This window comes from Narcine bancroftii, chromosome 9 (genome assembly GCF_036971445.1).
Source record: "Narcine bancroftii isolate sNarBan1 chromosome 9, sNarBan1.hap1, whole genome shotgun sequence".
Classification (NCBI taxonomy): Eukaryota; Metazoa; Chordata; class Chondrichthyes; order Torpediniformes; family Narcinidae; genus Narcine; species Narcine bancroftii.
The window spans coordinates 35,691,862-35,719,274 of NC_091477.1; the positions used below are offsets into that span (position 1 = coordinate 35,691,862).

At 40.5% G+C, this 27,413-nt stretch overlaps 1 protein-coding gene and 1 long non-coding RNA gene across 4 annotated transcripts in view; one reads left to right on the top strand and one right to left on the bottom strand.

Annotated features, from left to right (window-relative positions):
- The window catches only part of neurl1b (neuralized E3 ubiquitin protein ligase 1B), a 350,433-nt gene that overhangs the window by 274,813 nt on the left and 48,207 nt on the right, over window positions 1-27,413 (top strand). The window contains exon 1 of one of the 3 annotated variants that reach the window (XM_069898785.1): window positions 19,474-20,100. The exons of the other annotated variants lie outside the window; for them this stretch is intronic. Coding sequence (XP_069754886.1) covers window positions 20,070-20,100 — 31 coding nt within the window. The 5' untranslated portion in view covers window positions 19,474-20,069. Of the gene's footprint in view, window positions 1-19,473; window positions 20,101-27,413 lie in introns of those variants that run through there. 3 annotated transcript variants of the gene reach the window in all.
- Window positions 2,791-20,096, bottom strand: LOC138743423 (uncharacterized). Its single transcript, XR_011344873.1, has 3 exons — window positions 19,361-20,096; window positions 11,129-11,363; window positions 2,791-6,070 (listed from the first exon to the last, which is right to left on the bottom strand). It is a non-coding gene; the product is annotated as an uncharacterized lncRNA (long non-coding RNA).

Here is a 27,413-nt window from a genome sequence, read left to right on the forward strand (position 1 = left end):
GAATCATTCATTATGGACGGCATTCAATTCCGGTCATGCTGAACCAAACTGTATATGATGGTTATAGCCTCAACTTGAACTCAATAAGTTACCATTTGACATTGATTTCGGCAAGAAGTTTTACAAAGACACCAGTGCTTTGTTTAGTGAAGAAAAAGATGAACGGTATTAATTGCACCATTTTCTAAAAGTGCATTTTGATTATCTTTGAAATTAATTGGAAGTAGAGTTTTGGGACCTGCTGCTGAGTGTTGGCATGATGACACAATAGGTGGTGATTTGAAAAAGCATGCTGAACAGTAATCATTATTCAGTGACTATTCTTCACTTCCAAGAGAATGACAACTCCTATTTCTGTATTAACTGAGTGTCATTCGAATCTAAAATTAAGCCATTCACAACACACTCCTTTGATTGGATTAGATTCAGATGTGCATTTGCAAGAAGCTGTGATTTTCAGGTTTCCTTGAGGTGTATCTAGCATTCAATGCTAAATGCATAAGAGCAGTTTATCAATAGGTGCATCAAAATAAAATTAGATTTTAATTAAGATTCACAATTTCTTATTGGTTTCATTGTGGAGTAAACCTGCCCAGTGAAATTAAATTGATATCCCATTTCAAGATATGTATTCATGAAAACTTGAATGTAATAATGGTGGAATGATAAACCTATACTGCACTCCCACTTGGATTACATTTAACAATCACCAAATATGCCATATTCCTTTGCAAAGTAACTTGATATTTCCAGCAAGCTCTAAATACTTTAAATGTTATCCATTTTGTGTAGAATTTAGGAATGACAATGGTCTGGCATGAAATGAAATCAATTTTAGCCCCTCTCACACTTGCAAATAGTCCCAAGAATTGACAGCCAATCGGCCTTTAAAGTGTCGAGTGTGAAAGCAAAATCAGCTCAACACCAGCGTCAGATGACATCATCTCATGCTGGGGAATGACAGCCTCAACCCCCTAGTACAATCCCCAGTGTCTGGAGATGTCGGTGTTGCAATCAGGCAAATGTGAAACAGGCAATTGCATTGTGGGATTGAAATGACCCAAGTTTTTGCATGAGTGAAGGAACATGAAGGAAGAAAAGATTAAGATGAAGGTATAAACGTTGCCGTGGGAAAGTCACAGCGGGGGTGGGGAGAGAGAGAGAGAGGAGAGAGAGAGAGAGAGAGAGAGAGGGGGGAGGGGGGAAATAAATAGCAATAGCAGACAATTTTTAAACAATGTAGAAAAGTTGGTAGTGCTATAGTGCCCAATTTATAAAGACAGCAGTAAAAAGATTTGTCAACTAATGCCTTTGTCTCCACTGATCATCTCTCTATAGCCATCTCCTACCCACCCTGTATGACTCCCTTTAACTGACACTTTTTTAAAATCTCTCCTCTCTCTCAATTTGTCTGGCACCTGCCAATCATCTACCTCCACCTCTGCATTTATCCTTCATCCTTTACTACACCCTGGTTCCCCATTCTCCTCCTGTCCTCTATCTAAGCCTTCCCACCCTGTCCCAGTTAATCTGACCATCTCTCCTCTGCACCCTCAGTCTTGATGAATGGTTCCAGCCCAAAATGTTGACAATTCCTTTTCTCCCACTGATTCTGCTTGACCCCCTGAGTTCCTCTAGTGGATAGTTTTGTTAAGGACACAAGATGTTGGTGTTCATTTTCTGATTTACTGAAACCTTCAAGTTATCCATTAACCTTTCCACAAATGGAAAAACTAATGAGGTATGATTAGGATTTTCTGAACATCACTGATTATATCAACCATTACTCTTTTTATTTGGTATGAAACAACATAATGTAACCAAACTGGTGTAAATCTTGAGGGAGCTGCAGAACTTGTTCTGTTATCTGACAACTAATTGTCTTTGGGGGAAGAAAATCATCAGTTGGTTAAATGAGTGCTAGTTAAGTTAAACATAATATGGCAAGCTCTCCACTGGCCACCGTGACAGAGGTGCACCAAAGAAGAGGTACAAGGACTGCCTAAAGAAATCTCTTGGTGCCTGCCACATTGACCACCGCCAGTGGGCTGATATCGCCTCAAACCGTGCATCTTGGCGCCTCACAGTTTGGCGGGCAGCAACCTCCTTTGAAGAAGACCGCAGAGCCCACCTCACTGACAAAAGGCAAAGGAGGAAAAACCCAACACCCAACCCCAACCAACCAATTTTCCCCTGCAGCCGCTGCAACCGTGTCTGCCTGTCCCGCATCGGACTTGTCAGCCACAAACGAGCCTGCAGCTGACGTGGCTTTTTACCCCCTCCATAAATCTTCGTCCGCGAAGCCAAGCCAAAGAAGAAGAAGAATAGACTAAGCAATGTCTTCATATATAATTGCCCACTAATTGCTTAAAGGAGTCCTCATTATTCTTCTTAGGTATAGTTCATTGGTGGAATCTCAGAACATTTCCAAAACCACAACAAATATTAATGCATGAATTAAAGAAAACTAAACTCTAAATTCTGCTATTTGGTTTTTAATGGTAGAAATATGGATATTGGGTGAATTTCAGTGAATCGGGTTTCTGCTTATTTGCTTTTGTGGAACTGTGCTTAAAGTGAGGAAGTATTCTATATAAATGCAGTGTCTTAAGTATTTCAGTGGATTTACTATGGTTTAACTGCATACCTTGCACATTGAAATAAATTAATATGCTTGTAAAAAAAATACCAAAAGTTGCTCTCTTTCTTTCGTGATGAATGCTTTTAAATAAAAGAATACTTAGAGCAGTAAATATTGTTTGAAATTGTCATTGATTTTGATTTATTTCCACAAACATGCCTTCTGGCAATACATCGTTTTCAATTGTATGCTTTTTTTTCTTGGAGAAACAATGAATCGCTAACCCTTTGCCCTCACTGAAGTTGATGTGACAATAGTTAAAGTAGTATTGCAGTATGGAAGTAATGCTAATTTTGGATGATAACAGCAAGCTGTTAGTATACTGATGAATTGTCCTTTTCATTAATTCCTTAGTTTAAAAAAAAGTATCATTACAGTTGTTGTAATGCTACATCAAAGTAACACTTGTCTATTTGTTTAAAATACAGTTTTTCAGTGAAACTGACTGGGAACTATTTGCTATTTATTGTTGAATTTACTGTAAAAACAAGGAGCTTCAAAGATTGACACAATATAGCTTTGTTCCAATTGAGATCTACGAATGCTACACTTTAGAACAGAGTGCATGGAAATATTTGGATGATTTATGACAGTGAAACATATTTAGACTTTCGAGTTTCTTTATATTTAAAAAACACCTTTTGCAATCCTCAGTCTCTATAATTGTTGAATGCTTAACCAATTAATTCACTAATAGGACAACAATTCAGCATTGTTGAATGTTATGTTTTCATTTCTGCATGACTCCTAATATTTTTACATTAGCAAAGGTAAATGCTAAGCTCAGTTAGGTTTTGTCTTTTTTATATAAAATTAATGATTAATAGTCTTCTAATAATGAGATTAAACAACTTCATTAAGCAAAGGATAAGAAAATATAGATTTTGGCAAGCTTGTATCCAATCTCTTTCCTCACTCACTGCTGTCAATAGCTCCAGAATTCTTCATGCATTTCTCCCAAAATGTTCCAGTTTTTCTTTAATTTATTGAATTAGCTCAGTAACAGGGCTGTTCATGCCCATGAGACCATTCCACCCAAAGCATAAAAATCTAAATCCTTCATTTTATTTATTGTTGGGACTTTACATGGTATCTTTATCATTAATAGACCATGTTTAATATTTATAATATTTATTCCATATTTCTAAAGCTATGCCAAGCATAGAATATAGTTTGTGGAGTCTATTATACAGTAACATGTTGATACACAAATATTGTGTTGCTCAATGAAAAATTGAATACTTTTCAATTCACCCATCCTGCCAACCTCACCTATCCCAATGAGTACCCAACTAGCCACATTACCAAACTGAAGACCTTGGGCAAAGCAATAACATAAAATTCACTGATCGGTAAGTAAGGAGCAGTGAAAAACCTTGTCATTGGCACGATGCATTCTGGGTATGATTGCTCACCACATTCTTGCAGCTCAATTCCTGACTTTGGAATGTTCATTTGGCATTTCTTAAAATATCACAGGAGGCCACAGTTGGGATACATACAAAGGACATGCAAAGTGGAGCATGTTTTTAAAAAAAGCCTATGTGCCCCATACAAAATGAATAAAGAAACTCAAATGTGCTTTTCCATGCTGTTTTCCATTGGCAAGTGTAGAGGAAGGATCCTGGTTAGGATAGCACATTACAATACCCTCCTGAAGTAATTGAAATATGCCTGGCAATATGTTCTGATAAGCAGTGAGAAAGCCTGGTGGTTTTTAAACATACATGCAGCATGGTTACAGGCCCTTTCGTATCACTAGCCCATGATGCCCAATTGATCTACAACTATCATTAAGTTTTTGAACAGTGGGAGGAAACCCAAGCAGACACAGGGAGTGCATTTAAACTCCTTACAGACAGCATGGGATTTGAACTCCGGCCCTGATAACTGGCGCTGTTGCACCTTTGTGCTAACCACTACGCTAACCATGTGGCCCTATGCTAACATTGCCACTCCTATACTATCGATGCTGCCCCTACGCTAGCCATGCCATGGTATATCATGAAGAGATATAAAGTAGAGTCATCTTGATTTGTGTTCTATCCATGTCAGTGCACAAAACTCGTATATAGCAAGAGTCTATGCTGAACTGACTTCAGGTGGGTTGCTGGTAGAACATTGAACTGATAGCAGTAGGAGGTTCTTTTATCCATGTGGCTGTACCAAGCATGATGTCCAAATCAAACTAAAACTCCACTGCTCATAATTAAAATATGATCATTTCATGCCTCAATAATACCTCAGCCTCATTATTCAACCCTTTAGCTACTTCTGTGTCCAAATACAGATTGACAACACATTGTATTGAATCCAAGTCAACCAAAAAATGTAGTTAAAGTGACAGTAAACCATCCTGACTTTTAAACTTAATGGCTCTGTTTGGATAAATGGATAAAAAGTTAATAGTGAGATAATACCATCACTGCAATGTATAACAATGTCACAAAGTAAAGCACAAAAGTCTGCAGGTGTTGCGATTTGAGAAAAAACACACAGAAATGCTGGAAGAACTCGGCCGTTCTGGCAGCATCCATAGGAGGTAAAGATATATTACTAATGATTCAAGCCTAAGCCCTTCTCCAAGGTACAAGCAAAAATCAGAATGGCTTCGGGATAAAGACTGAGAGAGAAAAGGCGGAAGAATGGGAGGGGGAGAAGACCAGACCAAAAGCCAAAAGATGTTAATCAGATATGTTAAGAGGAAAGGTGCGAATTGATTTTGGCTCTGAAAAAAGACAAAGAGAAGAGACAGAGAGAGAGAGCTGGGAGAAAGGTGATGGGGGAAGAAGAAGGGGGAGGGTTAAGGAAACTGGAAAGGTCGATGTTAATGCCATCCGGTTGGAGGCTGCCCAGATGGAAGAGGAGGTGTTGTTCTTCCAATGTACAGAGCCTGGGTAATTTGCAGATTATTTAACTAATGACTGCACATGTATGTGTGTTGACTCGGGACTATATGTTTATTTATTTATAATTATTTGGGACCCAGCATGGAGTGCACAATAAAGTTCAGTGAGGGCCATGTTAAACATCATGCTGTGAGATGAAAAGCAAAACAATTATTCCATTGATTGTTATTGAATAAATTGCATTTCATTACAATCCACAGCAGAGTTTTGTAGATTACTTCAAAAATGTATGATTTTGGTTGTCAATTAAATTAATAGTTAAGTTTTTAAGAATAACAGTTGGTTTATTGATCCAGAAAAATCTACATTCACCACCTTCATTGTTGAAATGATTTCTTCTTTGCTTGTCAAAAGTTCAATTGAAAGCGCATTTTAGATTCAATTTACTATCATTAAATGGTTTGCTGTCAGATTGAAGAGCCAAAGATTCTCTGTTCTTTTTCTGCCCCAGTCTACTAGCAGTAGGGAGATGGGTGTTAATTTCTGCACAGTTCTCCAATTCATCCACCAGTGAAGAGTCCTTTAAAAAAAAATGTTTTACGTTAAAGAATTTTGTTATTCTTCCAGGAATTCTGTTACATACATTCACATTACAGCAGACTAATAGGAAAAGCCTGGGAAATTTACCTCAGTAGTTTCTATTTCATGCCTCTTTTTGACACTTCTTTTAGAGTTCACATCACAGGAAATAACATTCAAATTACAAGTTTTGCATTTTATCCTTCAACTTGACCTCTCTGCCAGCACAGGCTGGCATTGCATTTGCTTTATAGATTGTTCATCAAATAATTTAATTTGATCTCCACTTGGCACAGATCTTTTTCAATTAGCTAATTCAATATATTCCTGGATAGAAGGAAGGAGGAGAGGACATTTTTATTCAGACTTCTAGTCTTGTTTTTCAATGCACAACACAGTATTTTAAGTACACTTTCTACCAACTTTCTTCTAACATACATTACTTTTGTACTGGGCCAAGTTCATTGCTCTCTGTTCCACTATTTTCCAGCTCCTTTCTAACCATTCACAATTCCTCCTTTCATTTAATTTTGAGTGTAAAATCAATTAATTTGCAATGAGCCATTCTTCTAATGCATTACAATAAATATATCTATTATTGGGAGATATTGTTCAGATTCTAATAGAGAGCAGTGAAGATGTTCCATTTGTGATGCCAAGGGTGTCACAGATTAAACCAGGATGTTTAAAAGAAATCAATATTAGGTTTTTTTTTACTCTAGATTATTTGCAATGTAGGAAGAGAGTTGTATATAGCCTGCTTCATTTTAATACATTTCTAATTGTTTATCTATTTTAAGCATTGTATTTTGGTCAGTATTGGTGAAATATGGAGCTTATTTCCAAAAGGTCCATTTGTTAATTTTAAATGCATTTAGATAAAACAATGTAAATTAACATTTCATTTTGATATTCATATCAATAAAAGAGTTCTATTTGGAATAAAAGAGCAGCCAATACACACAAGTCCCCTGAGTTAGCCATATTTCAGAAAGGGTTGTGAATCTTTGGTTGTTTTTCATAATTAATGTTTTACTTGTATTCAGTGATCAAGTGCAGGAGTTTGTGAATAAAAGGGACAGTTCTCCATTTGATTTGCCTCTGACGTTTTAAATGATTAGGTCCCCCAATGTTAATAGTTGCCTTCTAATTGTACTGTAACCTGAAAATGATGAGAAAATCACAGGAGGTGCAGTCATACAGAGCTTTGAAATTCATATATCCAAAGTGGCCCTTTCCTTTAAACACGCTATTCACATATCTCAAATTACTAACCTATTTCAGCTTGTTGACAATTAATGTTTATTTCATTTAACTAACAATTTCCACTCTTCTACCTCCAAGGTTAGCATTAAGATTCAATATTCCTTTATTGTCATGTATTAAATGTAATAACATGCAAAATTTATCAACATTTTATCAGGTGTGCAGGCAGTATTCGTTATGTAATATTTGCAGTTTTTCAAACATGGAACATGTTTAAAATCATACACGGTTGGCATAGTGGTTAGTGTAATGCCTTTATTGTGCTAGTGGTTGGGACTGGACTGTGGTTCGAATCCCATGCCATCTGTATGTTCTCTCCATGTCTGTATGGGTTTTCTCCGGGGGCTCCAGCTTCCTCCCACTGTTCAAAAACGTACTGGGGATATAGGTTATTGGGGTGTAAATTAGGTGGCATGGACTCATGGGCCGAAATGGCCTGTACCATGCTGTATATCTAAATAAATTACCCCTTTCAAATCGTGTACTTTATTTATTAACAGTGAAATCTCAGAGCTTCTCCATACCAAATAGAAAATCCGAACCTTAACAGTGAAGTCTCAGCGCTCCCCTGAACCAAGTATAAAATCCAAACCTTAACAGTGAAGTCTCAGCGCTCCCCTACAGGGTTCATCCACCCAGTTCGACTGCTGTGGGCTCTGTACAGGGTTTTAAATGGCTTGTTAAAGGAGCCAATGTGATTTCTTTTAAGACGTGCTAATAAAATTTAAACATTTACTGGGTAATTTGCTTTTAAAATATTGTGACAGCATTGCTCCACAGACGGTGGAATAGTTGGTAAAGACTATTGGGGCAGTAAGAATAGCTCAAAACCAACATTTTGTGTGGAAATTCAAGAGGTCATCTAATGCAATGTCATCTTATTTGCCTGCATATACAGTACAGAAATACAGTTGCAATACAGAAACTGAGTAGATCTTCTGCTGTGATTTATTACTGTACAATCCTACTACTATTCTGGTTATGGACTGGGTGATTAGTTGTGGATGGTCTGCTAAACAAAGAGGCTGCCACCTCCTCTGTGGTGTTGATCTTGAGTATTGTTAAAGCTACATTCATCCAGTAGAGAGTATTCCATCACACTCCTGATTTGAGTTTTATTACTCACCCCAGGATTCCTAGCTCTGACCTATCCTTGTCCTCAAAGATTGTCAGAGATTGTCTGATCTTGGAAACTAAGCAGGGCTCGGGCCTGGTCAGTTCTTGGAGGGGAGACCGCCAAGGAACACCTGGTGCTGTAGATTTCTGTGAGGGGTGCTGGACAAAGTGGTGACTCTCTGTCTGCTTTATAGTAGAGAAAAGTTCAAGAATTTCATGCATGTTACAGTCTAAATGTAGTATTACTTGACAATAAGCGAATCCTTGCCCTTGTACCACTTATTTTATCCAGCTCTTCACCCACAGGCTTCCATGAATCAGATGATTCAAGTGCTTGTCTAGATACTCCTTGAATGCAAGTATTCAGCAACCTCTGGATGAGAAATGATCAGATACCTGTTAAACCTCTTAGCATTCCCCTAAATCTACATCTTCCAATTTTATTCACAATTGGTATGGGGAAAAGTCTATACTAACCATAATTGTATATACCTTAGTTATATGCCCTCTTAACTCCTCTGCTCCAGGGAAAACAGACCTACCCTCTCCAGACTCTTCTCTTAATAGAAATGCTCCATCCCATTGCCTCAATCAAATCCTAGAGTGTGCCAAATATATACAATACCCTGTCCATATTTGGAGTATTGTATGCAGATCTGGTCACTATACCAAATATATCAACACAAGGATGTGCAAAGTAAGTGGAGAGAGTGTGAAGAGGATTTACCAAGATGTCTCCTGGATGGGAGAATGTTAGTTATGGGGAGAGATTGGATGGTAGGTTTGTTTTTCCTGGAGTAAAGGAAACTGTGGAATGATCTTTTTGAGATGTATAAAATGATAACAGGCATAAATAGTCTGATGTAAAGTGTGACAAAAAAAATGACAGCATAGCTGCTAGTACCAAGGAGAAATAGCACTGCCCCATGGGGTCCTACTGCCTGATCATAATGCCCATACAGGCTTTTAAACAGACTGTTAGAGAAGCTGACTGTTTTTGTTTAAACATCTGGCAAACCCAAGACGGTGGTACCTGTGTTGGGCAGCTAACTCTTGGGGAGCAGTGAACCAGCGCAGGGCACCTGTTGAGAAGGAGAAGCCTTGGGAGATGACCCTACAGGAATGTTACAACAGCAATGGACCAATGAGGGCTCAACAGCTGTAGGACCCACACAGTCTGCAGGCTGTTGGCGACTTGCTGTCGAAGGACTCACACTAGGCTGTGGGCTACTGCTGGAGATTGGTGCATGGGAACCAGGTATCAGAACTGAGAGTACTGAGAGCAGGAAGAGCTCTTGAAGGTCCTCGGCACTAAAAGCTTCCTGATTGTATCAGAGGATTGGATCTAGAGCTCAGGTTGTCAATGGATTGACAGTCTGTGAGGTTCCAGCGGCTGCGAGAGTGCTGGATGCCAATCCATGGACACTCTGGTTTCTGAAGGGAATTTCTTTTGCTTCTCTTTCTCTTATTATTGGGGTTGACAGACAAGGCTAATGACATCTCTTTGTTTGCCTTTACAGTTTTTGTATTATTACATGATAATAAGAGGAACCTTTAAGCATTTGATAAATTCCAAAACAAGAAAGCACAGGCTTAATGTGAGCAGAGTGTTTTCAAGTGGAATTGAGCAGAAAGAATTTTAAACAGCGAGAAGTTAATATTTAAAATGTGCTGCCTGATGAGGTGACAGAATCCGGTAAAATCACCATGAGCGAGACACTTAGACAGGCACTTAAATAGGCAAGCGTTGTAGGGCATGAACTGAATGCAGGCAAAGGGCATTAGTGTGGATGGTTTGCCAAGTCCATAACTTGATACATGATTATTCTATCAGGGAATTGCTCTGCAATTCATCCTACAAATGAAAAGAAAAAACACCAGAGAGACAGACTTGGTAAAGTAATGTCTCTGCTTGAGTGTTGTTACAGCATGGGATGGAAATGGGGATGAAGAGGTCTTGAGTCTGGATTGGCACCCACCTGACCATCATTTCATTCAGCGTCTTTGGCCTGTCAGCAACATTTATCCCAGACAAATAATGGGATTTTTTGCCCTTGTAAGCAACCTTATTCCCATCAGCTGCCCAGTGATTTACTATCACTAACCTGCCAACTCCTCTGCTCCTCCCTCTAAAAAGCAGCCCCTTCTTCGATCTGTAATGTTCTCCCTCCCCAACGATATTATTTTCTCCACTCCGCAGTGTTCTCTGCTCCATGTCTCCCCTTACAAAATATGCAGACCTATGACAATGCTCATGTTTGTGGAGCTCCCTGCACTGCATTTTATTATTCCTGAAATTACCATATTGGAGTTTGAGTAATCATCGCATCCACTGAAACAGACAGAAATCCACGTAAACTATCTTTTAATGGTGCACAATATTCCCTTTGGTTTTCATCTGTTTGTGAAGCTGCTTTAAGAGGATCAGAGCTGAAGTCAAATTTCTGCCTTTCCACCTCCCTCAGGAGAGTGTGATAGATTTATTAAGGAAAATTGAAACTCCATTTCAAAGATGCCAATAAGAAAGTCCTTTTTTTTTGCTTTGGAAAGTGAATGGTTTTGAATGTCAGAAAAAACAGCAGGAACACTGGTTTCATTTTCTTTTCAAAATACAATTTTCAAGCTATGATTGGCATTAATTGTTCAGTTTTCAGTCATATGATTTAATATACCAGACCTTGTAGAACAGTTCTCCTATCTCCTACTGAACCACAGGTCTCATTCTTCCCTGAGATCTCACTCAGACAGTCTTCCTTTTACTCTTCAGACCAGGTGAACTGAAAGATCGTGGTGATGGCAAAAGCGCGACGAGCAGAAGTCAGCCTCTAACACAAAATCAGGGGACTCCCCACTCAAGATTGGAGAGCATCTAGATCACCGACTCTGCCCATCTCACTTTCATAATCCAATCACTGCTGAGATAAAGAGAAGTGCTGGCAGTTAGCAAATCAAACATTCCCACTCACTGTTTAATCAGCTGTTTTTAAATTCCCCCATCTGTCATGGTGGGATTTGAGTACATCTTCATATCAACAGGGCATGCTTCCACATCAGTGATTTAGCCCTGAGCCACTATTTCCATCATTTACCACTTGCCTATTCCAATTCCTGGGCTAACAAGTTGCAGCCCATCCAAGATCTTCTCAATGATTCTTCTCTAAGGGGATTAAATGAAATTCCGTGTGATATCACCAAGTCCTTTTTCAGTCTCAGCGTTGATTGGGCGGATCAGGCTGCATGTTATTAAAAGTGAGACAAGTAAGGAATTTGAGGGAATAATTAGACATAAAATTTAGTTCTTGTGAATGATGATGTTTGTGTGCTAAGTTGGTTAGTGTGGTGGCATGGTTGCCGTAGTGGTTAGCGCAACACCTTTACAGGGCCAGCGATCAGGACCAGACTGGGGTTTGAATCCTGCACTGACTGTAAGGAGTTTGTACGTTCTCCCTGTTTCTGCATGGGTTTTCTTCAGGGGCTCCGGTTTCCTCCCACCGTTCAAAATGTACTGGGGGTGCAGGTCAATGGGGTGCAAATTGGGCAGCATGGTCTTGTGGGATGTACGACTACTTTTTTTTCAGGTTTAAATATTTTCCTTTGTTGTTGAAAATCCTGTTTATTTTCACTAGTAAATTAGTGACTAAAGAAATTCAGCCTCCTTAAAAAGCACTGCATATTTTTGTGGAATAAACCCAGGAGAGGAAGAAGTTTTATTCCCAAAAAATGAACTTTATTCATAATAACAGTTTTCTTTTTTGTAAATAATTTAAGTCTTTTCACATCCTTGGGGTCATATCCATACATTTCTATCAATGTACATTTTTTCATACATTCTCTAATTACACCATCGCCACCACTGTGGAACCTTGATTGACTATCCCTCTGTTGTTTGAGGAGCTTCCCCTCGGTCTCAGACCCTCAATGCCAGAAACAGAAGGACTCTGGTGGAGTGTGGTCCTTCCCAGAGTGCCCTTGTATTGGCTGCACCAAGCGTCAGTGCTTCCCTCAGTACATACTCCTGCAGTCTGGAATGTGCCAGTTGGCAGCATTCCTTCACTAACATCTCAGTGTGCTGAAAGGCCAGTAAGTTTCAGGCACACCAAAGTGCATCTTTCACCAAGTTGATGGTCTTCCAGAGATTTTGGATGTCTGTCTCTGTATTTGTGCCTGCAACAACCTATAAATCAAAGAGTCCTCTGCTACGTTGCTGCTGGGGTGACCAGTGACAAGGACCCTTGCATCCTTCTCAACACACTCTGAGCAAATCTGCTTTCTGCAGAGTGGTGAACAACTGCCTCCACTTCAATGCAGTCATCTCGAGGGCAATGTGCATTGTGGGTGATATTTCTATTGTACAGGAAGGATCTAACTTTCACCACCAACCAGGCCAAGTCCTGGTCCTAGTAAGCAATGGAGATGAAGCAATCCACCAGATGACCTGGATAGTCTGCTCAGGGAACCGTCTCACAGTACCCTCATCTCTCAGTATCTACAGGATATTCTGCTCTGACAACTGGCTGATGGACATATGGTCAAATACATTTGTCTGGAAAAAAACATTTCCATGAATAGTTTAACCTGTTGATAAAAGAACTCTATATAAAAAGAGGGATGTGGAGAAATTCTACTGCCCAAATACCAACCACCCAAACAGGGTCCTGAGGACTGGGAGTGCTGGTTTGGCCAACAATGAGGGTTACATTTAAACTTTGATCATCTAAGCTCATGAAGAGCATTAAGATAAATAGGAAGAAATGCTGACATATGAAGTGGATTATGAATCACACTGACTTGCCAGCTGAAACTTGAAGGTGAGTGAACAAACTTCCTTGGCATTGTTGGCTGATGTCAAAGTGATTGAGCCAAAGGGCCAATCATGAGCCCCACTCCCCTCCCCCCCCCCACCCCGAATATTTGATTCCTGTCTTTCTTTGAGGTGGGTTTCAAGGAAGTATGATTGCTTCTAATAAAAGAAAAGAAAGATGAATCAATTATAAATTCCTTCTTTGGGCCATGATCCATTTTTCCTTTCTTTACTAATGACTTGATATTTAAAGTGGTTTAGGAATGGCTGACCAAGGGTGTCATTGTGTTCTGTTAAGCACCCCACCTTGTGGTTGTCTTAAAAACTGTTTTAACTAGGACATGGGGAGTTCTGAATGATTATTGAAGCTGGAAAGTGAAAATTCCTGTGTTCGGAATGACTATATCATTTACATTGAACACCCAATACTCAATGAACAGAGGGATTGTGTCACAGAATCAAGTCATCATGTCAGCTTTTCTTCTGAGCAGTTGTGCTCCTTTGTGGCAAAGCAATTCACCTGATTCAGTATTACCTCTACGATTTGATTTTAGATTTTGGTTTTTCTGTTATATGAATATGTGAGTATTAAAATTAACTTAGTTTTCACCACTTGTTTCACTTTAAACTTTAGCTCATCTACATTATTCAGAATCCTTGTATGCATGTCTTAGTTTTGCGAGCATACGTCCTTTAATTAACGGCTGCCCCTCAAGTCTGATTCACTGGCACTTTTAATTAATAAATGTTAATAATTAATACCTAATTCATAAATAATCAATTTTCAAGGTTGTGTTAATCCAATTAATAGAAAAGTTATTAAGACTTTATCCAACATCTCTCGGAACAATTCTCATCACAACAATGGCTAACAATTTTTAAAAATTCATTTACCATTATCCTCGGCCTTTTCTGAAGCGTTTCTAAAATCATTGTAATATTTAAAGCTGGACATTTCTTCGTTTAATATTGTGGTTCTTTCATTCAAATTGAGCTTGCCTGCTAAGTGTGCTGCGACTCTCATGCTGTCAATCAGAACCAGCATGTCTTCCTGATAGCAACACTTTACGTTGAGTTATACCTCATTGCCGTTAAAACTGTTGTGGATTTTGTGTTGAATGCCCAAAAGAAGTAAAACAACCAAAAGGGTACACGTACACCGAAGCACCAAAGATGAAAAGGATTTAGATGCATAATAGAGGAGGTAACAAAGCTGGATGATAGATTAGCTGCCACCATCCTGGACATTGAGATTCAGCCCAGAAAGAAAGATGTAGGTCGGCTCCCATGACTAATATGGAAAGGAATAAACAACTTCAGTAATACAATCTGAGCTTCCACTGATTAGATTAGGGTCCAGTTTTCATCGTTGATAATGCAATTGTGCTTTTGGATTTTCTTGTAAAGATGTTAATCTGGAATTAGTGCAGTGGTCAACAGTGAATACATCATTTGAAAATATATAAAGGTCAGATACTTGACACAGAAATTGAAAGAGTAAATTTCAACATTAGATAGCATGCTATCTAATGGATCCTTTAGTTTAAACAAATTTAGATTAAACTGTCAGAACAGTACTATTCTAATCCCTCACCACATAATTAACATTAATTTGAAAAACAATTATTTAAAGTTGTATTTCAGTGAGCCTTTCTCAATATTTGTTATTTATTTTATCATGAGCTGCACAGTTGGCATAGTGGTTAACCTAGTGCCTTTACCGCACCAGCGATTGGGACCGAACCATGGTTCAAATCCACGGTGTCTGTAAGGAGTTTGTATATTCTCCCCAGGTCTGAGTGGGTTTTCACTGGGGGCTCCGGTTTCCTCCCACTATTCAAAGAAACGTACCGGGGGCATAGATTAATGGGGTGACAATTGGTTGGCGCGGGCTCGTGGGCTGAAATGGCCTGTTACTGAATGTATCTTTTCTTTTTCTTTGGCTTGGCTTCGCAGATGAAGATTTATGCAGGCTCATTGGTGACTGACAAGTCCGATATGGGACAGGCAGGCACGGTTGCAAGGAAAAATTGGTTGGTTGGGGTTGGGTGTTGGGTTTTTCCTCCTTTGTCTTTTGTCAGTGAGGTGGGCTCTGCGGTCTTCTTCAAAGGAGGTTGCTGCCCGCCGAACTGTGAGGCGCCAAGATGCACGGTTGGAGGCGAGATCAGCCCACTGGCAGTGGTCAATGTGGCAGGCACCAAGAGATTTCTTTAAGCAGTCCTTGTACCTCTTCTTTGGTGCACCTCTGTCTCGGTGGCCAGTGGAGAGCTCGCCATAGAACATGATCTTGGGAAGGCGATGGTCCTCCATTCTGGAGACGTGACCCACCCAGCGCAGTTGGGTCTTCAGCAGCATGGATTCGATGCCAGCTCGAGTACTTTGATGTTGGTGATGAAGTCATTCCAATGAATGTTGAGGATGGAGCGGAGACAGCACTGATGGAAGCATTCTAGGAGCCGTAGGTGATGCCGGTAGAGGACCCATGATTCGGAGCCGAACAGGAGCGTGGGTATGAGCTCTCTGAACCCTTCTCCATTGACAATGGCGTGAAGCAAGGCTGTGTCCTCACACCAACCCTCTTTACTATCTTCTTCAGCATAATGCTGAAGCAAGCCATGAAAGACCTCAACAATGAAGACGGTGTTTACATCTAGTACCGCACGGATGGCAGTCTCTTCAATCTGAGGCGCCTGCAAGCTCACACCAAGACACAAGAGCAACTTGTCCGTGAACTACTCTTTGCAGATGATGCCGCTTTAGTTGCCCATTCAGAGCCTGCTCTCCAGTCCTGTTGTGCGGAAACTGCCAAAATGTTTGGCCTGGTAGTCAGCCTGAAGAAAACTGAGGTCCTCCATCAGCCAGCTCCCCACCATGACCACCAGCACCCCCCCCCCCCTGCCCACATCTCCATCGGGCACACAGAACTCAAAATGGTCAACCAGCCTTCCTCGGCTGCACCATTTCATCTGATGCAAGGATCGACAAAGAGATAGACAACAGACTCGCCAAGGCAAATAGCGCCTTTGGAAGACTACACAAAAGAGTCTGGAAAAACAACCACCTGAAGAAACACACAGAGATCAGTGTGTACAGAGCCGTTGTCATACTGAATGTATGTCTAAATGTCCTAACGGACATTACAGGCCACACCTACCTCTGATTAAATGCAAATGGTTAATTGCATATCTCTTCCTGCCACAAAATTAATTCTTTTCAATGGTGATTAAATGTAAAATAAAGAATTTGTGGAGTATTCTGAATCAACTGTTTCTTGGCATTGTTTAAGTGTAAAAACATCAAACTAGTATTCAGCAAAACTCAATTCCCGCACTGAATGTCTGGTTAAAAACGTCAAGTTATTTATTATCGTATTTTAAACACTATTGTTTGCAAAAAAAAAAGCAATGGTCAGGCTATATTTAAGGTACGTCATCAATAAACCAGCACAAGACCATACAGTTGAAAAAGAAATGAAGAAAAAACATTAAAAGAGTTGCGTCGTGATAGGACTCTAAACAATAATGAAACTCACAATAATCATAACAAATAACAAAAAAAGTATGCAATTTATTTTCATGTATGAAACTCGTCATTGTTCTGCTGGTGTTAGCCCAAATGTTAAGCAATTGTGACCTTCAGCTACTCGGTCCAAAAGCAGGAAATCAAGCAAATTTGTAATTTGATCATTTATTCAATAGCAGAACTGCTTCTGTATAGACTGGTCATGTAGAGGGTTTGAAATTTACAGTAACTTTGTGTCATAACCTTCATGAAAACAGCAACCTGGGCATTTTTTGAATATTTGTATTACTGTAATAATGCAGAATTGATGCTATCAAAAAATGGCAACAATCTTTGAAATCTTATTCAGAATTAATGTAATTTAAAGATACAGCACAAGTGTCCATGCTACCCATTTACACCTGCTTGATTAATTATCCCACTAGCTCCATACATCTTTGGAAAACTGGGCCCGCACAATAAATGAAAACTTCAGGTGCTAGGCTTTCCCTCTGACTTGGGCAGATCTCACTTAGCTCAGGGACCTGAGGAACATGGGGAAAGCAATTAAGGAATGAAGTGAAAGATAATTCCCCCATCATGCCCCCATTTCCACAAGAATGATGGCTTCCACATACTTCCCCAGTTGTTCAAATTTCAAGGTGCAATGGACTACTCATACACCTCGTGGTTATTTTAAATATTTGATTTAGTTAGAGATTGATCACTAAATAAGCCTTCAGATTATAAATACAAAGTATTTTCCTGAAGACTGATTCCATATGTTTATTTGAGAGAAATATCAAGGATGGAAAATATGCCAACTTGATTAAGAAGATAGAAAAGCTAGAAAGAAAAAAAACAAAATAATGGTATATTTCTAAATGGGAAAATGAGCAGGTGATAGAAAAGAAACAATAGCTAATGTGGATTTGATGTTTACATATACTGTACCATTCATTCTTGGGTCAACATTATTAGTGATCAAAAGATTCCTGATGTGTAAGTAACTTTCTTACTATACTATTTCTGTTTGATTGTGGCATATTGCAGAAGTTCAACAGATCAAATGTGTGGACCCAGTTTTATAACAAAAATCATTCAATAAATACCAAACACGGAGCTGAGAAGTGACATCATAGAGATAAATAAAATTATGAGAGGAATAGATCGGGTAGATAGCCAGTGTTTATTTTCCATGGTGGAGGTATTTAAAATTGGAGGGCAGAGGTTAAGGTGAGAGTTTTACAGGGAATCAGAGGAATTGTATTTTTCACACAGAGTAGTCAATCTCTGGAATGAGTTGTCAGAGGAGGTGGTGGAGCAGGAACATTTAAGAGGGCATCTAGACAAGTGCTTAAATGAGTAGGGCGGAGAGAGAGATATGGAATTAATGAAGGGAAAGGAGATTTCTATAAATAAGCATGATGGTCAATATTGACCAAGTGGGCCGGAGGGCCTCGTACAATGCTGTGTAACTCTAAGACTCTGAAGCAGCAATTTCGTAGAACACAATCCCATGACATGTTGCAAGCTGAAATACACTTCCCATGACATGGATTCAAAGAACCATATGCTTCAAATAGTATCGACCATTGAAATATGGCATGGGAGATCTAGACTTAGCATGTCATCTAAAAAGAACCATTCTCTGACAAATTGAGGATCCTTCAGTACTGGCTAAGATGTTGATTTTTTTAAAACTCTATTTTAAAGTGCTGGAATTGGAATATTCAATAGTTTTTTTATTGATTTTCATCAAGCTGGAATTTCCCAGATCGAGATTGAAAATAGCTTTAATCAGGCTTCCTGTTTTTCATTCCATAATTTTGAGCTCTTCTGAAAATTTTTTTTCTGTGCTAACATGAACTGCTGTTATCATCAAATAACTTTATATTAACCTTGTGCCTACCTTCAAATCCTCACGTTTTGCCAACTCAAGAAACCAATTAAACCCCCAAGAACATCCATCATTTACCGATTACTAGCTTGTTCCTGATTTGAATTTCCTTGAGGGATAGAGCCTTGAGCTGCTGCATCCCAAATTCTGGAATTTCTCCACTGGCAACAAGTTTTACATCTTTCACTCTGTGAACTCTACTGATATGACCAGCTTCTTGTCAACTGCTTTAAATTCCCATGTTTTTGCTATTGTGCGGTAGCCTGGGGTAGGAGGGTCGTGCTCAATTAAAAGTCAAACTTTTCAATACACAACTGCAGGAAACACACATCAAGTCGGGCAGCCTCTACGGAGATGTGGTGTTAACATTTCATTAAAACTCTAGGAATCCAGTCGACTTTATTGGTATATTTTAAGGAGTTCTCGTGCGCAAGTCTATTTACACCTGCTGAGCTCACTTTTATGGGGATAGCAAACTTGAAGAAGCCCTCCGAGGATTCCCATAGGTCATTTCTGCCACGTTCCCCCAGAGTGATGTCTGTTTCCCTTCTTGCCTTCCATCAGGTGTTAACCATATCTCACCCAGGAAAACATGTTCCCCTTGTTCTAGCCGCCCCCCCCCATCCATACACGCCCTACTGGCTTCAAGGTAACTGGCTTGCTCCCTGACCTGCAGCAGGAACGATTTCGCTTTCCATTGAGCCTACCTGACCTGTTGACCCTTTCCAGTATTTTCTGTTTTCACTCAGATCGGTTTCTGTACCTAATGCTGAATATATCCCGAGCTTTCCTCTGTTGAACGCGCCCGCCGAGTCCCTCCTAAGGAATAACGCATCCTTCACACGAGCTCGGTCACCGATTAAGAAGCATTGACCAAGTGGCGGTGCCTGCTTGCGTGTGTTTGCGGTCTGCACCGCGACTGACTGCTCGAAGCATTGGGCTCGAAGGTCTGGGAATTGACTGCACGGACTTGGTGCGGTGGGAACTGGTGACGGGAGATGGGCAGCGCCGTTGCCAGGATCATTATAGATTGCAGTCGGAAGTAGTTGACTTTTAATAAGTCGGGGAGCAGTGGGTTGGCGAGGCGTCGCCTCTTGTGTGTGTGAGAGAGAGAGCGTGGTCATTTGCACTTCTACGCCGTTGCAGAGGTAAGCCGGGGTTGGAGCGCCCATGTGGGGAACAGCGCACAGCGACCAACCCCCGGTTGCCCACATTGCCTTTGTGTGGAAGCAGGCGGCGCTTTGGAAATCCCCATCGGAGACGCCAACCTCCCCGCTCGCTAGGATTCTCTGAAATCAAAACCAACTTGCTTCCACGGGTAAATGGACCTTCTGAAGGCGAGGACAGAGACCACACCGCCAGCCACAAGCACACAGAAAGCCCTCCGCTCTGCCTTGCTTTAAATGAAAGGAAGTGATGGGAAACAGTGCTCAGAAAACACATGCAGGTAGGAACTCTCTCTCTCTCTCTCCCTCTCCCCCTCTCTCTCCCTCTCCCCCTCTCTCTCCCTCTCCCCCTCTCTCCCCCTCTCTCTCCCTCTCTCTCCCTCTCCCCCTCTCCCTTTCTCTCTCTCTCCCCCCACCCACCCCTCTTCCTCTCCGCTGCGAACGGCTGAATTGCTTTCGACCTAAATCGGGGATCCCTCGTGGATTCGATATGCCTTGCGCTTGTCATTTCAACGGGCTGTGTAGGGTTCGGCGAGCGTGTGGCATATCCGAGCGAAAAGGGCACATTTTGCAGAGCCCAGGTTGGCGAGGATGGGGCTGGGCTGTGCAAGGGAGGTGGTTTTCCCAAGCGATTTCGACGCGAGGTCCCGGCTTCCTTGGTGGTGGGTGGAAACTCGGCTGCCGGGGTTCTCACTCCTCCAGATCCCTTGAGGGGGGGTGGGGGCTCCTTCGCCGATTAACATCGGTTCATATCGCAGTCTGGACGGAGAGTTGAGATCTGATCTCTGAACCAGTGGATGGGTCCCCCTTTGAGTGTCGGCTGCGAAATTGCATGGGGGCTCGAGGCAGAGAGCGACAGATTGTAACGAAATGGATCAGCACAGACCCCGAGGAAGGTTTAGCAACTGGCCCCGGGCTGTCAAATGTGGGACTAAACGCACAATGCTGGAGAAGCCCAGCAGGTCCAACAGTGCGTTTGACACAGCAAAGACGTTCCGGGCTGGAGCACAAATCAAATGTGGGGTTTAGTCCTGATTTGTGGTAATACTTGCATGTATCAATAGGGAAACTGGGTGGAGATTGGACACTCGACTCTTTTGTCGGAAAGTCGCCTTTGATCTTAGATCACTGCAAAGAATTATAAATGTAGACGACTTTTTTTTCCTGCGAACTCGTTATAAATATGAGGACATTGTTTTAATGTCTAAGGGGAAGAAATAGGATGCGAGAATCCAGTTCCCAGAGCTGGCAAGGCAGATGCCTTGGAGAGAGAAAGGAATAGATTTAGCGCAAGGCTCCGTGTGACCGTTAAAGCCCTGCTATCTATAGTTCCAGCCAACTGCTGCAGGAGGGTTTCCGATCCTCAGCTGTCGGGGCGCGGGGTGGGTTTCAGTTCTGGGCGTTGAAATGAAGTTCCGAACAGGTGAAAGGACAATGTGACAGTTGCTCTTCATCAGCTGCGTTCCTCGTGCAACGATGACATGAGTTTCTTTTTGGAGACTCTCGTAACAGTATATTAATGGAGAAAAGCACTGCCACTTCTTCTGAGGAACCAGTGCTGTTTGAAACCATCACGTGCATTTAGCATCCAGACCAGTGTAAATCGTGGTGTACCAACCATTCGATGGAACATTTCTTCCCAGTGCATGGAAATCTTTGGGCTGCGTGTCTTTTAATTTAAGATTTACAATCCCTTGTGGCATCAAACTGTCATGAAGGCTGTTCGCTCGAGTGAACAAATCGTGATATGGTGAGGGCGTGCCCTGGAGGATGTCGAACGTTGTTTCTATTTAAGGGGATGATACGGCCAGCATGTGCTCAGTAGACGCCTCTGGCGCAGTTGGAGGAGCGAGAAGGGGTCGAGGACGCTTGTTGCATTGTCCCAGTTTTATTTTTCTCTGTGTAAACGGCTTAACTAAATGTACCATAAACGCCAAAGTGGGTAAGGGTGGCTTCCATTTGACTTTAACCCTTGTTAGGAAATTACCATATGGCATTTTCCAGTCTTCCACTTTCAATTTAAAAGCGAGAGTCCACATAGTCCAAACGTTTTGTTGAATATACCGAAATACTATCATTTGGCCATGCTTAAACCAGCTCACAGAAAATCCGCTCCCTCACATATTCGCTTCCAATTTTACCTTCCGAAGATGAGTCCATACTTGCTTGGAAACTATTCAGATACTACTAATCAATAAACATTTGAGGATCTAATTAGCACCTCCTTGGGTTGAGTGATGGGGGGTAGGGCATATGCAATATTAATATGCATTGGGCAGGTTGTGGGCTGAGCTCGGTCCAAATGAATCCTGCACAAATGTTCTGGTTGGCCTCAAGAGGATGGAAATGATGAGAAGGGTGAGCATGAGTGGTCCATTTGCAGAGTGGAACTGAAAGGCTGAAGTGGAGAAGCAGGCTAATTAGAGACTTTAGGCTTTGAGTGCAGCCAAGAAAAGATGCTCCCTAAACCATTACTTTAAAGTTTTGTCATACCTGCTGATCATTTAAGATTTATTTGCTTGCTTTCCATTAAAAAGGCTTGGAATCTCTGGTTTACAATGTTGAAATCACATTTATGCCCAATCTCTATTGTTGGGCTTCTACTGACTGAGTGCTAGTTCTCTGTTTCAATGCCAATGGAGGGTCAGGCAGACAGCATTTTATTCTCCTCTCTCCCTCCTCCCTTTGTAAACCACATTTTATTCGAATTTTAGCTGAGTACCTTATTCCCTTGCCAAAATTGAATGGCAGAGAAACCAAAGTCCCCTCATGGTCACTTCAATAGTTGGCTTCTTGACGCTTATGTGCCCATCAGACCAGAGGAAATTTTGTCGACATTTGCCTTAACTGGAAGATTCTTGGCAACTTCTTTATTCAAATGGAAAGTGCCCCAGTTTTTCTTTTCACTTATACTGAAAACCTTTTGATTCATATTAGTAATCACACCTGTGTCCTTTCCATGGTTTTAACCTCCTTCCTAAAGTACTGTAGTGAAAATAGCCATAGCTCTCTAACAGGTTTAGAAAATGTGAATAATATGTTTTAATATTTATTATATATTTTTTCTCATCTCAGATCTTCTGATTGAATTTTTGCATCCATTTAACTTTCAAGAAAATAAAAGTAAATTAATTGCCTTAAAATATTTCTCAAAAAACTAGTTGCAGCACTGAAAACTCGATGGAAGAACAAGCCTAAATCATAGCTCACTTGCAAACAGGGACGAACTGCCACTAAGAATTAATTGGCTAGAAAATATGACACTAAACTTGCATTGAGGTTCCTTAATAGCATCTCTAAAATTATGAACCCCCCCCCCCCCCAAATAAACCAAGAGAAGATGGTGTATAAATTTGCTTTTGGTTCCGAATGCTAAAATTTCAATTGAAATGGATCCTTCACCACCCATTCTCAATATAGGGTTCCATTAATATTTAGTACTGGGTGAAGGAAACAAATTTCTACTCATCACTTCCACATGTGAGGAAGTCTCAAATGATAATTGTAAGATGGGTCAAAATGCAGCTTATCAAAGTAATCAGGAGAAACTTGTTACAACCTGGAGCAATTGGGCAATTGTTGCTGATCCATTAATAACTGCATTTTATTGCCTGAGGAAGGTCTATGATGGTACATTAATATAAATAAAATCAAGATTAATCAAGGTGAGTTTAGAAGGGAGGTAGAAGTGAGGTGGCTCAGAACAATAAACTGGCATGACCAGTTGAAGAAAATGATGATACTGTACTGTAAATTCTGTGTTACTGGAGGAATAACAAGTGAAAAATTTAAGAACTAGGACTAAGAATATGTCTAACGACCCTTTGAGCATTCTCTGTCATGTATCATAAAGATTATAGTAGTCCATTTCCCTCTGCCCATTGGTATTTGCCTTGAATGAACCTGTATTTTAATTGAAGTAGACCACAAAAACATAATTTAGGAGATGTAATCCCTCTAAAGTTAGTGAGTTATTATAATTAATGGTGCCTGAGGGGGGTAATTTTTTTCATCATACTTTGCTCTGTCTGGCATACTACTTCTGTATATATCAAATCCTTTTAGAATGCACAGGCATTGATCTTTCTGCTGCACATCATGGAGTTTACTGAATGTCATGAATGAGCATTAATGATGACTATCCTGTACCTGTTTGAGCGCAGGAGTCATCACAATCTTGCCATCATGCAGTGGTTTGCATTTCTGCCAGATCCCCAAGCTCTTTTTATGGAATCATGGGAACATGCAGGAAGGAACCAGTAATTTCGGGCCACTTTTCTCATGCCATTGATGATCCAGGAGGATCTCCTTTAAGGTCACCCCGCATCCTCCAATGTTCTAGCCCATCCAATTTCTCCCTGTTCTGGCATCATCCTTGTAAATCTCTTCTGCACCATATTGCTACCATATTATTCCTGTTTTGAGGTGACTAGAACTGTACATAGTAGTCTAAATGTTTTGTACAACTGAAGCACAAAGTCCTAACTCTGGTACTCAGTGCCTTAGTCAATGAAAGCATATCAAATCCTTTTTTCACCTGTGTTGCCACTTCCAAAGTTTTGTCTCAGTATCTTCGGTCTCTTTATGTCCTACCAGAATTTGATCTTTCCAAGTCTATTACGTACATTTGACTTGATTAAATTCCACCTGTTACTGCTCCTCACAACTTTCAGCTGATCCATGTGCCATTGTGTCCTTAAACACCCTTCTTAACCCTGTGATGTTGCCAAAATGTTTTTACATGAACATTAGTATCGAATGGCACTGAAGAAAATATTGGGACAGATAACTTCTTTCATAAAAAGGTGCAATGAAGGTGAGAGGATCTGGGAGAAAATTCCAGAATTTGGGTCCATGCAACAAGAAGCTATGACACCAGTGGTGGAGTGATTCAAATCTGGAATGTGCTTGATGCCAGAATTGGACAATTGGTGAAGAGATAAATCAGAGATGTAAGGCAAGTCAGGGCAAGGGATTTGGAAACAAGGATATGAATTTTAAAATCATGGATCTTCTTCTTAGACAGGCCCTTAGGATCAAGGATATTTTGCACCCATTGCGGTATCTACAGTTAAAATGGGGAAGTCTCGAGGTAAAAGCATGGTTGATTGTTTAGACAGCAGATGAACTAATGAAGATAGAGTCAGGGATTGTGATAGCGCAAAATGCATGAGATCTATATAGCAGTGTTCATGGCCTCAGGTCATTCCAAAGTGGTTCAAAGCCAATGTGATTTAATCGTTCTGTGTTGTAGGAAATACAGCGGGCAGTGCTCAGACAGCAAGCAAGTATGATGATAACTAGATAATAATGCAGTATACAAATGTTCTGGAGAAACTCAGCAAGTCAACCTTTAGCACATTTGTGTGTTGCAATTGACCCCAGCATCTGCAGATTTTCTTGTTTAACTAATGATCAGATCATTTGATTTTGTATTGATAATTTGGAGATATTTATCTGAACAACAGGAATTGCTCCTCTGCTCACCTTTAAACCAGTGATCTATTGCATCATCTGAGATGATGGTTAGGGTCTTGGTTTGATATCACTAGTACTTCCAATAGCATTGTACTGCTCCAAAACACCAAATGAGGTTTATGTGTTCAGGAATCTGGAATGGGGATAATTCATGGTCTTCTGATAGAATTGGTCAGCAGACTACCATCTAGCTGACATCAGACATTTAAAATAGGCATATGAATGCATTGTTCACAGTTTGTCCTTTGAACAAATCGACAACAAGGTGAAACATTAAAAAAGTTCAGGTAGTTCAACATAGGCTACTGACAGAGGAAACACTGGCATCATAATGCTTCAACAACTTACTGAATGGGCAGACGTTTGTCACAAATAAACTAAATTGATGAGAAGAACAATAAAAACCAATTTATTTATCCAAGCTTTGAAACTAGAATGAAATTTTTTTAAATCATTTTAAGTTTAAGCTGCTGCTCTGCTGTCTCTTTGAAATAAAAAGAGCGTAAAAACATGTATAATTGAAATTGTGGTCAGTTGAGAACAGAAAACTCTTATCTAAAAATTTAATAGTTACTAATGGAATCCCAGCATAAACATTGACAGCTTTGTTTCCAGATATTACAGCCATTTGAAATGTTAACAATGTAGTAGGTTGTAAGAGTTTGTAAATACTCTAGTTAACTCCAATAAGAAAAAAATTAGAGTGTTTTCAATTACTGGCTAGAAAAATGGCAAAAAAAAACCCTATCAGCTGCTGTTGTCAAACTTTTGGATTATTACATTATAGGACAGAGGTGTGTTGTTGAAGCTTTAGATGCATATACTGATAGTTGACTGCAACAGTGAACTTTGATTAATTGACAGCTTTTTGGCAGAATGAAATTGAAGTTTCTAAATTGGTACCAGTGTCATGCAGTTGTAATCTCTCCTTTCGATCTGCTGCCTTAGCACAAATTTTCTTGACCGCAAGTTACTTAATATCTCCTTCCTGAGACACTTCCCCTGTTATTGTGTGGACAACCCAACAATGCCTTGTATATTTATAAACTGTAAGCCCCTGACAGGTCCTCCTGACATGAACCAAAATGTAAATGACTTTAAAGACTCAATATGACTTGGCAACAAAGTTTGAATATGTTTAAGAACACAAAGTTCAACATGTGGTGTTTTCATTGGTTTTCACCAGAATCGTTGAACTAGGATTACTTTCTGCAGTTTTAGATTTCATATCAATTATTTCCTAATTATTAAACTGATTATCCTCCCTTGAAAGTTCTAAATAACCCTAACTAAATTAGTCATTGCAAATTTTTTCATCTGTGTGGGACTAGTTTATGAAATAGAATAGAGTCTCCTCTTTTTTTTAAACAAAGGGCAATGCTACTGCTGCTGAGAAAAAGAAAAGATTGGAATGTTAATGGACTAGCCGTTGAGAGTAATATCCGAAGCAATTTGGGACAAAGTGAAATTTCTTATCTTGCTTCAGTCTTTCCATTAACCATTACTGGGGACATTGTGCTATTCTTGGGCTCACAACATAGAACTGGTAAGAATTAATTTTTGAGAAGCTTGTGGCTCCCTTTGCCCAACTCTGAGCCCAATATGGTGGTGCCTGTCCTGGGCAACATACCACGAGGGGTAGCAGAGAACAGCAGATTGGTGCAGAGCACCAGAAATAGGGAGAACTCGTTGAGAGAGAGAGTGTGAGAAAGAGAGAGAGCCATAGGAGATGACCCTGCTGGATGGTGACAACAGTAGCAGACCAGCAAGGGACTCAGTGGCTGAAGGACCCAGATTGGCTGTTGGCGACTTGCGTTCTAAGAACTCACACAGGCTAGGGGTGTGGTCGACTTGTGGTTGAAGGACTCACACCAGACTGCGGGGCACTGGAGACTGGCTCATGGGAATCAGAACTGGGATTCGAGAGGGTGCTGAGGGCAAGAAGAGCTGCTGAAGGGGCCTTAGACACTGAAAGGTTCCTAATCTTATCGGAGGTTTGGATCTGGAGCTCAGGTTCCGATGGATTGAACTGGAGTCTGTGGAGCTGCAGAGGCTGCAGGAGCACTGGAGGTAAATCCACGGGCACATATGGCAGACAAAAGTTGAACCATATCAT